This window comes from Budorcas taxicolor, chromosome 16 (genome assembly GCF_023091745.1).
Source record: "Budorcas taxicolor isolate Tak-1 chromosome 16, Takin1.1, whole genome shotgun sequence".
Lineage (NCBI taxonomy): Eukaryota > Metazoa > Chordata > Mammalia > Artiodactyla > Bovidae > Budorcas > Budorcas taxicolor.
Genome location: NC_068925.1, coordinates 51,898,322 through 51,912,618, shown reverse-complemented (window position 1 = coordinate 51,912,618; position 14,297 = coordinate 51,898,322). Strand labels below are relative to the sequence as shown.

The 14,297-nt window shown below is 53.9% G+C and overlaps 1 protein-coding gene across 1 annotated transcript; it reads right to left on the bottom strand.

Moving 5' to 3' along the window:
* Positions 1-9,660: 9,660 nt before the first annotated feature.
* On the bottom strand, positions 9,661-11,592 carry FNDC10 (fibronectin type III domain containing 10). The gene is made up of 2 exons (XM_052654074.1): positions 10,184-11,592; positions 9,661-9,924 (listed from the first exon to the last, which is right to left on the bottom strand). The coding sequence occupies exon 1, from the start codon at positions 11,590-11,592 to the stop codon at positions 10,915-10,917; it is 678 nt and encodes a 225-aa protein (XP_052510034.1). The 3' UTR covers positions 9,661-9,924; positions 10,184-10,914.
* Between the last annotated feature and the right edge of the window lie 2,705 nt (positions 11,593-14,297).

The window sequence follows — 14,297 nt, the reverse complement described above, 5'->3', positions numbered from 1 at the left end:
CTCGCAGTCGCCGGGAGTGACGTACGAGGCGCCGCGGCAACTGGGACGTACGTTGAAGGTTGCTGGTCTCCGCCGGCTTCCCTCCTTAGCGTCAAGTCGGCCCCGGTTGTTTTCACGCCTGCCGCCGTGCCTCCACCGCTCTAGGCCGAGCCCCGCGCCCCTTCTTGGATGACTGCCCCAGCCTCTTACTAGCCTCTCGCAAACACCAGCGCGTGGGTGTGCTCTGAAAACCCTGCAAAGTTTGACATTTAAGTGAAGTTGTGAAAGTATTTGCAAAGACGATTAGAAATGAGACGTAGGAAGTGTGAGGAGACCTCCTTGTGTTGGGATAGCAAATTAACTTAAATCCTTGGGTTTGTTTGGAGGCACTGGCACAGTCGTTAAGAATCTGCCTGCCAATGCAAGAGAAGCGGGCTCGATCCCTGAGTGGGGAATGTCCCTTGGAGTAGAAAATGGCAACTCACTCCAGTATTCTTGCCTGGAAAAATTCGACGGACAGAGGAACCTGGAGGGCTACAGTCCATAGGATCGCCAAGAGTCGGAGGTGACTGAGCACGCACGCAGTGCGGACCAGAGGTTTGGGGTCATGATATGACGGTGAAACTAGTCAACTCGGTTTTATTGTCCTCCAGCCGCTTGGAGTGGTCACTGAGTTGATGTTTTGCAATGTTATGCGCAACAAAGGGAGGAGTAAGGGAATGGCGATGCTCCACTATGGATCCAGAAGTGATGAGAAAGGAGGATGTGAAGGGGTGGCAGCAGTGAAAAGGTACTGTGTGCTCTGAATTGGGGATCCCGATGGAAAAAATGTCACTGGAGCCAAACAGAGGTAGAACAGGATGCTTGAAACAGCATGTGGGGAGGGGGCCGCATTTTATATCTCTGTAGACTAAGTGTGACCATGGGCACCAGTAGAAGATAGTCTTCCTGTTGGAGAGGGAGAAACTCAGAAACCAGGGCAGTGAGTGACCACCCTTACTGATGTTCCAGTGTCCTGTTATTACTGATGTTTTCACGGAAAAAACTAGGCTGAGAACCAGACCCTTAGAGTATTTAAGGACCCTTGAGTATAGTGTGGGGGAGGGACAGTGCATGACTGCAACAAGGAGTCATTTACTTGGAAAGACCCGGTTGAGGGGCGAGGGGTGTGAGGGACGAATCAGGAGGAATGAGGGCTCCTCTGCTCTCTATGTATTTAAATGTACCTATAGCATAAGTCTAGGAGGACAGAACACTGAGGCAGTGAGAACGGGGGCAGTAGGGTTATGCGTACTTTGAAAAAAGCACCCTTGACTTTGTAGTTTATGTTGAACATGTATTTCTTTTTCAGTTCAGTTCAGTCGCTCAGTCGTGTCCGACTCTTTGTGACCCCATGAATCGCAGCACGCCAGGCCTCGCTGTCCATCACCAGCTCCCGGAGTTCACTCAGACTCACGTCCATCGAGTCAGTGATGCCATCCAGCTACACCCACCACAAATAATAGTGCTGTTTACATTTTGAAAACAACACCCCCTCATGTGCTTTCCCAATGTAATTCAAAGACATTATGGTCTGACCATCCCAGTGCAATACTGAGCTCTCCTACCTCACATTTCACAGCTTCCTGTTTAGAACTTAAGGGATTACCAGCTGAAAACTGCTTGTCCATTACCTTTTTTTACCTCCGCATAAGGCAACCTCATACCTCAGGTCTTAGGCCAGGCCCTGAGAGTTGCAGACAGATGTCACGGGCTTCAAGAAAGCTCACCCTCGTCGTTGCCTTCTCCCCCTGGCCTTTCTATGCTCCCAATAGCACCCTCAACTTGCTCTTATGGCTCTGTACAGTTTTTAGCACTCTGTGCTTCTCTTTCCCACTGCTTTCACAGACTCTGAGCTGAAAAGGGCTAGGGCCTCCTTTTCCATCCAAGATGGCTGTGTTGCGTATGCCCAGAGTATTTAGAAACATCGTTCCTCTGGAGACACCAGTTGCTCATCTAGCAGATACCTGAGGGGGAAGGTGCCCAGGTGGGGGACAGCGCTCTGTGCACTGTGTGTGCTTAGGCTACCAGCATCTCTTGAGTTTCAATTTTATACGTTTGTGGCATGGGAACCCCAAGCTTAAATAAAAAGTAGACTTAGTCTTGGACCATTAGAATCCCCAGGCTCCAGTATAAATAGGACCCAATGTTCCCTTAGGACATATCCATCACCAGGGTCACATGGGACAAAGAACACTCCATGAGCAAGTATTACCAATAAAAGATTGAAAGCAGGATGAGCTCCCACAAGGTAACTTGCATATTCATCAAGCAGGATAATGAATTCCTCAAGAGCTGGAGAATATAGAACAACCTGAGATGGATAAATAAGACAATTTGATGACATAAAACTAGACATTTAGAGGGTAGAGTTTGACGAGTTCTGACATATGTGTACATCCATGTGCCAATAGTAACAACAGGCTTCACTGGCAGTCCAGTGGTTAAGATTCTGCCTCCACAACAGGGGACATGGGTTCTGTCCCTGGTAGGGGAAGGTCCTGTATGTCAGAAAACAAATACAATGGTAACATGCATCACCCTCAACAGTTGCCTATACCCCTTTGGAATTCCTCCTTGGGCTCCCCTCCACCTGCCCCCCCATCTCATCAGGTGACCACTGAGCTGTTTTCCTATTGTATAGATTGTATTTTCTAGAATTTTACATAAATGGAATCATAGAGTATGTACTCTTTTTATTTTGTGGGCGGCAGTCTGACTTCTGTCACTCAGCATACTCATTTTGAGATTCACCAATAATCTTGCACATATAAATAGTTGGTTCATTTCTGTTACTGAGAAGTATTCCAGTGTATGGGTGTTCCCCATTTTATTTATCTATTCACCTCTTGATGGACACTTGGGTGGTTTCTAGCTTCTAGCTACTACAGTTAAAGCTGCTGTGAACTTCCATGAATGAAACTTCATATGAACATATTCTTTCATATCTCTTCAGTTAATGCTTGAGCACAGGATGATTAGATCACATGTTCAAATGTACATTTAACTTCTTAAAGAACTGCTGCCAAATTGTTTGCGATGCAGATGTACTATTTTACATTCCCACAAGCAGTGTTCCAGTTTCTCCACATCCTTGCCAGCATTTGATGTGATTAAAAATCTTTTCAGTTTTAAATGTTTTTAATAGCTGATGTCTCATGGTACCTCAATGTGTTTTTAACGTATATTTACCTAATTACTAATGAAGTGAAGTATAGTTTCAGGTGCTTATTTGTGGTTGCTATGTCATCTTTGATGAGGTGTCCAAATCATTTGTGCATTTCACATTGTGTTGTAATTAAGTTGTGCTGTGTGCTGAGTTACTTTAGCCATGTCCAACTCTTTGCAGCCCTATGGACTGTAGCCCACCAGGTTCCTCTGTCCACAGGATTCTCTAGGCAAGAATACTGGAGTGGGTTGCCATGCCCTTCTCCAGGGGATCTTCCCAACCCAGGGATTGAACCAGGGTGTCTGGTTCAATCCCTGGAGGTGTCTTGTGTCTCCTGCATTGCAGGCAGATTCTTCACACTAACCTACTTGGGGAGCCCCAGTTAAGTTATGTGTGTATATGTATATTTTCCAGATACGTGATTTATAGATGTTTTCTCCTTGCAGTTTGTGTTGTTCTCTGATCAGTGTCTTTCAGAGTCAAAAGTTAAGTTCGATTAAGTATAATTTATCAATTTGTTCTTTTATAGATTGCACTAAAATATCTGCTATGAAAAATATACTGATGGGATTAATGGTAGATTAGAGATTGAAGAAGAGAAGGGTATTAAATAGAAGATATACAGATAGAAAGTATAAATGAAACAGAAAAAATGAACAGAATATCAATGAGGTATGGGGCAGCCTCCAGCAACTGCTATACATGGAATCAGTGTCCCCAGTGGGTGGGTTGGCACTCTGGTTGGTTGTTAGCGACACTGCTCCTGGCCCTGCTTGAACTCAGGAATTTTGCTTCTGATTGCATTTGTTGCTTCCTTTCTTGGTCCGGTGATTCCCTCACACACACCAGTCAGTCCTAAGCTACAGATCTTCACTTCCTCTTCCTTCCAATTTCTGCCCCTCAGTCTCCAGCCATCTTGGCCTCCCAGAGCCATCCACTCAAGTCAGGACAGTACTGGCCTCTGCCTGAGTCTCTCCTCTGTGCTCTGCATCCTGAAAGTCCTCCAGACGGTAAGCTGGAACAGTCACAGAACTCAGTTCATCTCTTTCCTTTCTCATTAGGGCTCATGGCCCTTCATTGCACGATAGCCAATGTATTTAGAACTGTTTCACATATTTTGTATGGTTTTTTAGTTGCTTCAGGTGAAAGAGTAATTCTGATCCCTGTCACTTCATTTGGCCAGAATCATAAGTCTCACTAAATCCATTTTAAAGAGAGTGAAATGTGGACACTCACCCTACAGATGTTAAGATTATAATGATAAGACTAATAGAGTACGACAATAGGAAAAGACAATCAGATCAATGCCCGTAAAAAGACCTATGCACGTGTGGGGATGTGGTATGTGATGCGGGGCTATCCACATACTGGAAAAGGATAGATTGTTTCTGCAGACCAGATTGGGGTACTGATATAAAATGTTGGATCCCTACCTCACACCATATACAAAGATGCCCTCTAGGCAACTAAAGACATAAACAGAAAAAGTAAAGTCATAAAGCCAGTTGAAAGAAATATTTTATGGAGACCACTTATGTATTCTTTGGGTATGCAAGAATTGCTTTAGAACAAAAAAATACATACAACTTACAGGGGAAAAAGGATAGGTCTGATATCATCAAAATTAAGGTTATGTTTTCAACAAAGGACACTACTGACAATGTTAACAGTATCAGTTCAGTTCAGTCGCTCAGTCGTGTCCGACTCTGCAACCGCATGAATTGCAGCACGCCAGGCCTCCCTGTCCTTCACCAACTCCCGGAGTTCACTCAGACTCACGTCCATCGAGTCAGTGATGCAGGAGAAAATATTTGTGACAGCTAAATGGTCAAAGGTATGTATCTAGAACTATGCTGTTCAGTATGGATATTTAAACTGAACACTTAATTAAAACTTATGATGCAATTTCTCAGTTACACTAGCCACAGTATCCACAATGACTGATAGCTATTGACTAGTGACCACTGTGATTGAATTGTGTTCCTCAAAAGAGTAAGTTGATACCCTAACTCCTGTTATCTGTGGATGTGCCCTTATTTGAAAATAGGAGTCTTTGGACTTCCTGGTGTCCAAATGGTTTTAACCATCCAGTGGTTAAAAATCCACGTGCCAATGCAGGGGACATGGGTTTGATCCCTGATCTGGGAAGATTCCATATGCCAAAGGACAGCTAAGCCTGTGGGTCACTACTAGTGAAGCTGGAGTGCCTTAGAGCCCCTGCTCTGCAACCAGAGAAGCCATTGCAATGAGAAGCCCATGGACCTAGCCCTGCTCGCTGCAACTAGAGGAAGCCCACATATAGCAACGGAAACCCAGCACAACAAAAAATGAACATTTTTTTAAAAAGGGTCTTTTGCAGATGCAATCAAATTATAACATTAAAGTGAGCAATAATACAGTGAGTGGTATTGCTCTCTCTCAATAGTACAGTGAGACTTGCAAAAGGTTTCAGGTCTCTAGCCTCCAGAACCATGAGAGGACAAATTCCTGTTCTGAGACACCCAGTTTGAGATTTTGTTGGGGCAGCCCCAGGACACTTAAGCACAGATAAAGCACATCTTCACAATTTCAGAAAGTCCTATTGGACAGTACTGGGTATTTGCAGAGCTCTTGAAAACCAAGGGGGAGAAGCCATAGTGATGGGAAGTTGTACAAGAACGTGAATGAGCAGTTCATCTGAGGGGAGACTCAAACAGCCAATAGGACTGGGAAGTGGTAGGCAGCCTCTCCAATGAGCAGAACAGACTCAAATCCAGTTCCTGCTGTAGCGCTGACAGATGAGCACGAGATAAAACACAAGAGTGGTGCAGAGCACTTGTGAGACATCAGTAAGTCAAAACTTCTCTGCATAGCCATTAAAAACAAGCTGATAATACTGGTGAAATTAGGTGTGCACACACCTAAGATCCACGTTCTCTCGCCTAGAAAAGTCCTCATACAGGTCCCTGACGAGTATGGACAAGGGTTTTCATGGTGACACAGTGATCAGCATGGCAGCCACCCGTGTTCCTCCAGGGGTGAGGACAAGTCAGCCTGAGGGACACACACTAGAAATTGCACATCATGAACAGAAACAAAAATATTTGTGCATTCTGCAGCATGGATAAATCTCAAAGACATGGTGTAGAGATTAAAAAAAAAATGAGCAGCACAAGATCAGAGTGGTTTCCAGGAGGGAAGGGAACAGGCATGGGGAGAATTTGCCAGACTGGAATCCTAATTGAGCAGAACAGAGACACCGGGGCAAAGGAAGGAGAGAGTGCAGATAAAAGTTGGGGAGGAAAAGGCAGGCAGGTCCCAGACATGTGAGGCCATGTAATTAACACACGGCTAACAGCAGAGCTGGGATGTTATAGACACCATCCCAGCCCACCCACTCCCCACTTAAGAGTGAGGGAAACCTGGCTTTGTTATATGTGACCAAGAGGACAAAGCAGTGACTGACTCACATTCAGACTCATAAGAGAAAAAAAGAGAGGGGCTTCCCTGGTGGTCCAGTGGCTAAGACTGAATTCCCAATGCAAGGGGGCCTGAGTTTAATCCCTGGTCAGGGAACTAGATATCACATACTGTAACTAAAGATTCCACATGTGGAAACTAAGACCCAGCACAGCCAAATATAAAAAAGGAAAAATAAGTAGCATGCTGACATCCCTATAGATAGAGCTGACAAACCAGAAAGACATGCCCAAAAAACACATTTTAACCAAATGTTTCATTGTAAGCCAAACAGGAAGAGGATAGAAGTTACAAAAGAACATATTTCCAGACCACTGGGAAAAACGAAGATTTGAAAACACAGCCAATACAAGGTAGAAATGAACTAGCATCTCTAAAGTGCGAAAGAAAGTGAAGTCGCTCAGTCGTGTCCGACTCTGCGACCCCATGGACTGTAGCCTACCAGGCTCCTTTGTCCATGGGATTTGCCAGGCAAGAGTGCTGGAGTGGGTTGCCATTTCCTTCTCCAGGGGATCTTCTCGACCCAGGGATTGAACCCGGGTCTCATGTTATAGGCAGATGCTTTACCATCTGAGCTGCATCTCTAAAGGAGAGGGAAATCGGGGGCCTTGAAAGAAGTCTGTGCCCATGGCCCCTGGGCTCCTGCCTTCAGGTCAGGTGCAGCCTGACCGCTCCCTGGAAGGGGGCTACTACCTTCTCTCTCAGCTGGCTCATCGAGGACACATTCCCGGTCCCCAAAAAGCTGCAGTGAGGCTGGAGGAGGCTCTCTCTGTCGGGGCCCAGGACTCTCTAGACTCTAAGCTGAAGTGGCCAAACTGCACATCCCCCAGGCCATGGTCTCCAGTGGCTCCCTGGCTGTCCCTCTGGACCAAATCCAACAGCCCAGACCACTGATCCTGAAACCTCCAGGGAAACGCTAGCCCCACACCCTGCCCCTGTTGGAGGGATGTTTTGTCCACTGCACCCAATCCTGTCTGCACATTTTTGTGTCCCCTAGCTGATCAGCCCCCAGGAACATGAGGTCCTCACAGACCGGCACAGATGAAACCTGTTTCTCCTAAGAGGACAGAGGCCAGAATAGCCAGTGGACCAACAGCGCAAGCAGCTGCCTGGGGGCCGTGGAGAGGGGCCTGAGCAGGCAGGCAGGGAGGCAAGTAAGCATCTAGCCTACAGGTGTCATTGTCGGGACTCCAGAGCCAGCCACACAGGGCATTGGGCACGTGTTCACAGAACGACTGTGGATCCCTCCTGCTGGCTGAGTGGAACACAAGCTGTGGGGCAGGTCGGGGCACCAGACGGCGTGCGTTTGGTAGTGGAATCTCAAGGACCCCAGAATTCTGAGCAGGATCAGGCTATGCATGCAGCCCTGGGGATCTCAGCCCAGATGCATGTCAGGTCATGGCATGGACAGTAACAGCACAGACATTTAACTATTTGCCTGGCTGACCTCACATAAGCCTCCAAACAGGCCCCTAAGACTGGCCCTAACTGTTTACACTTCACAGATGAGACAGAGGCGTTGATGGCTGTGTGTGGTTCTTTAAAGGCCAGGCCAGGCCTACAGCCAGGCAACCCTTCAGTGTTTCAGAAGCAGAACAGTTCTTTCTGCCCCACAGCAGAAAAATCACAAGTGTAGGCAAGTTACCTTCAGGCACCAGTGAGGAGGGCGAAGTCCTGACCAAGGAACGGGCATCAGGACCCTACCTCCAGGGCACAGGGAAGATGCATGTCCCCCACCAGCCTTGCATGAGTCAGAGAGGTCGGTGGGAAAAGGAGAGGGAGGCTCCTCCAGGACATGGTGGGGATGGATGACTGGGGACTCGGTAGGGCAGAAGCCTGAGTGTCCCTTACACCCCCTGGGGAGGACTGAGGGGCTACTGGGGAAAAGCGCAGCTTCAGAGATGGCAAGGCTTCAGAAGTGCTCTTCCTGAACATCAGCTCCAGGCTGTTTCCGGAGCCTGTGCTCCCCCACCACAGTGCTGGGCTGGGCACAGGGCCTCTAAGAAGCCCCTGAACAGAGCCCTGCAAAGTCATCTCTGAAGCAGAAGCCTGCAGGTCAGGGCTGATCAGTCTGAAGAATCAGCTGGGAGGACAGACCTGAGGCTCTACCTGACATGAATTCAATCAGGGCCACAGACCAGACTGGGTGCAGAGCGAGGGAAGGATCCAGGGCAGACCTCCAACAACTTCATGGTGGCCCCAGCTCTGAAACCGGCCGCACACAGGAGCTGGAGGCTGGACTACCTGCCTGTGGAAGACACCTGAGCGCCCTCACAGGTGGCAGGGGGATGCAGAAGGCCCCCAGGAAGCCAGGATGAAGTAAAACCCCTCCCACTCCCAGGGCTGTCTAGACACTGCACTGCACCCCCACCCCCTGGTGGCAGGGATGAGTCACTCCTCAGAGCCTGGCCCGCCCACAGCTGTTTGCTCAGAAGGGTCACCACCAGCTGCAGAATCTCAAGGACACCCTAGCCTAGGTCGGGGAGGCCCAGGGTGGGGTGGGGGAAGGGCCGGAGGGGCCCTGCTTGCAACCTGTGCCCCCCACCCTAGCTCCAGCACCACGTGGGGAGACCCAGTCCAGGGAGGGGGCTCTCCTGGAGGCGCCTAATTGCAGCTTGTCTTTTCTCAAGTAGATAGTCCCTGAGACTGGGCTCTTTCTAACCGCAGCAGTGCTGCCCTGCCTCCACCCAACAGAGCAGGCAGGGAGATGCTTTCCCCTGCTCCCCGGGTGGACAGGCCAGCCAGGGACATGCTGCCTGTTCCTCCGCCACAAACTGCAAGGGCTGTGCCCCTGGCCTGTGCTGACCCCAGGTGACCTGGCAAAGGGTCCAGGGCCAGCCACTGGACTGACTGATGCTTGAGGAGCTAGGAAAAGGGGCTCAACTTACCCCCTACCCCATCTCTCCCCTGTCACAAATAAGTACACAAAACAATGGTTTTGGTCTAAGAGTGATGGACATTTAGACACTGGCACCAGGCTCACACCTAGCCAGTGCCACACCAGGGGTGGGCAGAGCAAGGGCAGAGAGGTAGGGAGTGGGCATTGCGAGGGCACCAGCCAGGCTGCTGGTGTGGGGGTCACTGGTGGCTGCTGGGGTGAGCGGGGAGGAGTTAGCCACAGTGACTCCAGAAGTGCCAGGTCCAGAATGGCCAGAGTCAGGGGCTCACGCAGAGCCCGGCGTTGTCATGTGATTGGTGCCCACAGAGGGGCGAGGCCAGTCTTCAGTCCATGGTGAGAGGGCGGAGGGGCCCGGCAGGCAGCAGCATCTCCAGCAGCTCTAGGAAGGGGTGGACAGTACTGTCCGTCATGCTGTGGTTGAGGCTTCGGATCCAGACCACAGTGGCAGGTCAAGCCGGGCAAGGCTGGCAACTGTGCTGTGCCCTCTGCACACAACACTGTTCTTTCAGACCAGTCCCATCTTCCCAGCCACCTGCCTCCAGTCACCAAGGAAAGTCCTCACCAGAAACCCAAAAGGAAAGGGAAGGAACCCAGGCCAGGCAAAACACCAGCTTCCCCCCAACGTCAGGGACACTCACCCTGGATAAAACAGCTGAACGCTGGGCCGCCTGCTGAGCTAAGCCGTGGCTTCCAGCCTGTCGGATGCTCAAACGAGGAAACGCCGCAGGACCCTGCTTCCCCAGGCCAATAACTCCTGCAAAGCTTGAAGGGAGGGTTCCCAGGGGTCTTTAGCCAGAAGCACACACAAGCTGCCAGCATCGGGGCCACAGATCCTTTCGGACAGTACTGGACGGGTGGCTGGCTCCCGCAATGGGCCCGAGATACTAAGGCACGAAGCTACCTAAACCCACTGGGGCGGGGCGGGGCGGGGAGAGGACAGGCTCCAAGGGCCCTTGAGTTGGTCAAGTACACAGTGACCAAGCCATGACGACAGCCTGGCTTTTTCCAACTCGGCACGGGCTGGAGGCGCAGGGTGACGGCCAGGGGCTGCCGATGGCTCTTCTGAAAAGGGGCTCCGTGGTCTCACGGCCCCTCTGGAGAGCGAGGAGAGCCCTGGACACGGCTGGCACCCCTCCTCAGGCCCAAGGGCCAGTCCCGAACTGGAATCTGGGAGTCAGCTGCTCGGCTGGGAAGGTCGTCCGGTGACTCCAGGCCCTGGTAGGGGCCGGTGCCCCATCCATCTCCAGAAGGCCCTGTGTGGAGGTCCTAAAGAGGGAGCAGGAGCGACGAGGGGAGAGCGGACCGAGGGCTCGGGCCTCCTGCGCCCTAGTCGGGCAAGTAGAGGCCGGGCGGGCAGGCGTCTCGTGCTTCAGGGCTGCCTGCGTAGGCCTGGGCGCCCGAAGGCCGGGTGCATGAGGTTCTCGGTGATGTAGGCCACGAGCAGGCAGATGACCACGAGCATAACGCAGATGGAACCACCCACCGCCGTCATGGCCACCACGATCTCCCTCATGCCGGCAGGCTCGGCGGCGAACTCCACACACTCGGCGGGTGCGGCGGGCTCCGGGGCGCCTGCCGGCTCGGCTCGCAGCGGCAGCGGCTGCAGGCAAAGGCGGTAGCGCACGCCGTCGTGCACATCGGGCAGCAGGTAGTCGCGGCAGGAGGCGCCGAGTAGCACGCGTTCGCATGGGAAGCGCGTGTAGGCGCCACGCCACGAGCAGTTGAGCGCGAAGGCGCGCACGCGGCGCGCCTCGGCCGGCCCCAGGCGCCACTGCAGCAACACGCTGCGGTTGCGCAGGACGCTGGCGCGCAGTGAGCGGCCGGCCGAGGCGTGCGCCGCGCAGCCGGGCGCCTGGCAGCGGAAGCCGCGCGCGGGGCTGCGGAAGCACAGGCGCCCGCCTCCCGCCTCGGGGCCCTCGGGCAGCACCTTGTAGGGACACCAGGGCGCGTCGGCCGCCGGCTCCCAGCCCGGCGGCGTCGGGGCGGCCGTGGCGCAGGACAGCGGCGCGCAGGCGGCCAGCAGCAGCAACAGCGGCGGGGCGCGCATCCTGCGGCTGGGCCGGGCGGCGGCGGGGCGCGGGCTCGCGGGCGCACGGGCGCGGGCGGTGGGTCACGCGGGCCGCGCCACCGCTCCCCGCGCTCGCCCGGCGCGCCGCGCCCTCCGCCGCCGCCCGCTCCGACCCGCCCCCGCGCCCCGTGCGCGCTTGGACCCGGCGCGGCGGCGGAGGCGGGGCCGCCCCACGTCCCGCCCCCCTTAACCCTCGCTGGGCTGCAGCCACCTGGAGATCGGATCGCGAAGGAGAGGGGCGGCCGCCGGCTGTGGCCAGCTGCGCCGAGGCCGCTGTGCCTGTTGGCCTCTCGCCGTGTGAGCTCCCCTCGGAGCCCTGCCAGGCCTTTCTAGGGCTTTTCCGTGGCTTTGGGGGACTGGGGTCTCGAGTTGTGGCCCACGGGGGCAGCTCCGCGACTCTCCTTGGCCATGCCCGGCGAGGACGCGGTGTGCCACTGGGTAGGGAGAACCAGAGGCCTGGAGCGCGCGCGGCTTCACGCTGCCGCATCCCAGACCCACGGTGGCAACCGGCAAAGAAAGGGTCCCACATGCCCTAACTTGGAAGGGGTGAGGATGGAAACGCCCCCTCACCCCCCACCCCGGGCTTCTGCTCCTTGAGAGGTGGACTACACCGACCTGGGAGGGGCGCCATCTAGAAGAGGCTTCCTCATCTGAAAACTATTCATTCTGCACCAAAGAGGCAGCTACAGGGTGGACCACTCTAATCTTTCCCTCAGCTCCGCAGATAGGGCCCTGGGGCAGCCCTCTGGATCTCCTAGAAGAGAGCAGGACTGCACAAAGGCAACAACCCTCCACAAGCCCACCCGATGCAGCGGGCGGACCTCACTACCCCGGGAAGGAAGGGCACACACCTTCCCCTACTCCTGTTTTCAACACGGGCCCGAGACCGGACCCGCCCCTGTCGTCGGGATGCCTCTCCAGGGCCAGGGGGCGCCTAGCCAAACCTGCCTGACCTGACTGGATGTGAAGCAGGAGAGCCTCACGTGCAGGGAGCACAGCTCTGAGCAGCAAGGGGGAGGGGTCCCTGGCCACTGTCCTGTGGGCCCTGGTCTCCCCGCAGCCCCTTCCAGGTGCTGCTCTCACCTGAGGACAGAGAGGAGGGATGAGGTGGTTTTCAGCACTCACTGAGTCCTTGCTCCCCATGCACCCGCCCATGGAGCATCCTACTTCCACCCCCCTCACCACTTCCTGGTCATCCCTCGGAATTCTGTGTCAGCACTGGATAACAAGACCTCAACCGAAGCCTGAAAGCCAGGGGTTAGCAGCCCCCTACCCAGGCCTAACACTCCTGCCCCTCAACACCAGGGCTCTCTGGCTCTTTCAGATCCCGAGCAGGGTCTCCCCAGGTCTCTGCACCTACTGGGGTAGGGTTGGGGTGAGGGTTTAGAGAGATGCACCCTGGCCCTGCCTCTGGCTTCTACTCTCTCTGCAGGTGGGGATGGGGCTGGGTTCAGCTGCTTGCCCAGCATCATGGGGGGACTCAGGAGCTCCCTCAGGGAGGCAGAAAGTTACAGTGACCCAGGGATCCCTGCGTCCTCACCCTCAGCTTCCTGGGGCCTGGACCAACTTGCTCACACCGGGTTTCCAGTGGGAGCTAAGGCTGCTGCAACCGCTCTGCCCGAGGGGTTAGTTGTCAGAGGGGGCCATGCTCTATGGTGGTCCAGGTCTCCACTATCAGGTCCTCTGGGCCAGAGAGCAGCCAGGTAACCATTTCACCTGCCCACGCCTGAGACAGCTGGAAACAGGACTGTTCAGAGCTCTTGCAGCTGATCGGGGGTGAGGGGAGAAGTCCAGTTAGATCCAACCTCGGATGTCCCTGGGGAGCCTGGCGCCCATGCCCCGAGCTTGTTCTGTGGTTGGGGGCTCACACACCAATGCTGAGCTTCCTGGTCCGGCACCTCCTGGCTGGAGGGATGGACCAGGCTTGGGGTTGTGGGATCTGCTGTTTCCCCATCTGGGCTTGACTCTGCAGAGCATGTCTGGGCAAAGACCAGGTGTTGGGGGCGGGGGCATGTTCTGCTCATCCTATCCAGGGTATGTGGAGCTGCTGCAGGCTTGGGCCAGGGGCAAGTGTGACAAAGCCCTGCTTCCCAGCGGAGGGTTCTGGGCTGGTAAAGCAAACAAACTCCCCAGAGATCCACCTTTCACCTCACATCAGCCCCCACACCCACCTCTGCAGCTGTCCCTGCCAGTGGCCAGCAGGGTTGCCATCTCTAGTTCTGCAAAGTCCCAGTCCTAGGGCTCATCTCTGCAGAGGGGCTGGAAACCCCTCTGTCACCAGCCACAGCCTGTGAGGAATGTAGGTGAATTCTGGGTCCCTTCTCCTAGCCCTGCAGAGATGGACCCTCTCGGATCCTGGATCCACCAGCCCTGAGATCCCCTCACCAGAGCCCCTGCCTGACAGCCCCCAACCTAGAATCAGGAGCTCATGGAGTTTGCAGGAGCAGCTGGAGCTTCTGTCATTCCTTCCCCACTAAGGGAAGGGGAGGAGAAGTCAAGATCAGCACCCACTGCCCTCATGTAGTCAAGTGTGGCACTGGTGGCCTCTCTCCCACCAGAAAGGGCAAATGGGCAAGACCGCAAAGACCGGAGGGCCCGCCTTTGACCAACTGTCCACCCATCATAATTGCTCCCTCCCAACAAAGAGACCCTACTTTGGCTGGAACCAGCTTCCTGGGCATTCC

Bases quoted from the DNA above. Each gene is read 5' to 3' on its own strand.
- FNDC10 (XM_052654074.1), bottom strand. From the start codon at position 11,592: ATGCGCGCCCCGCCGCTGTTGCTGCTGCTGGCCGCCTGCGCGCCGCTG.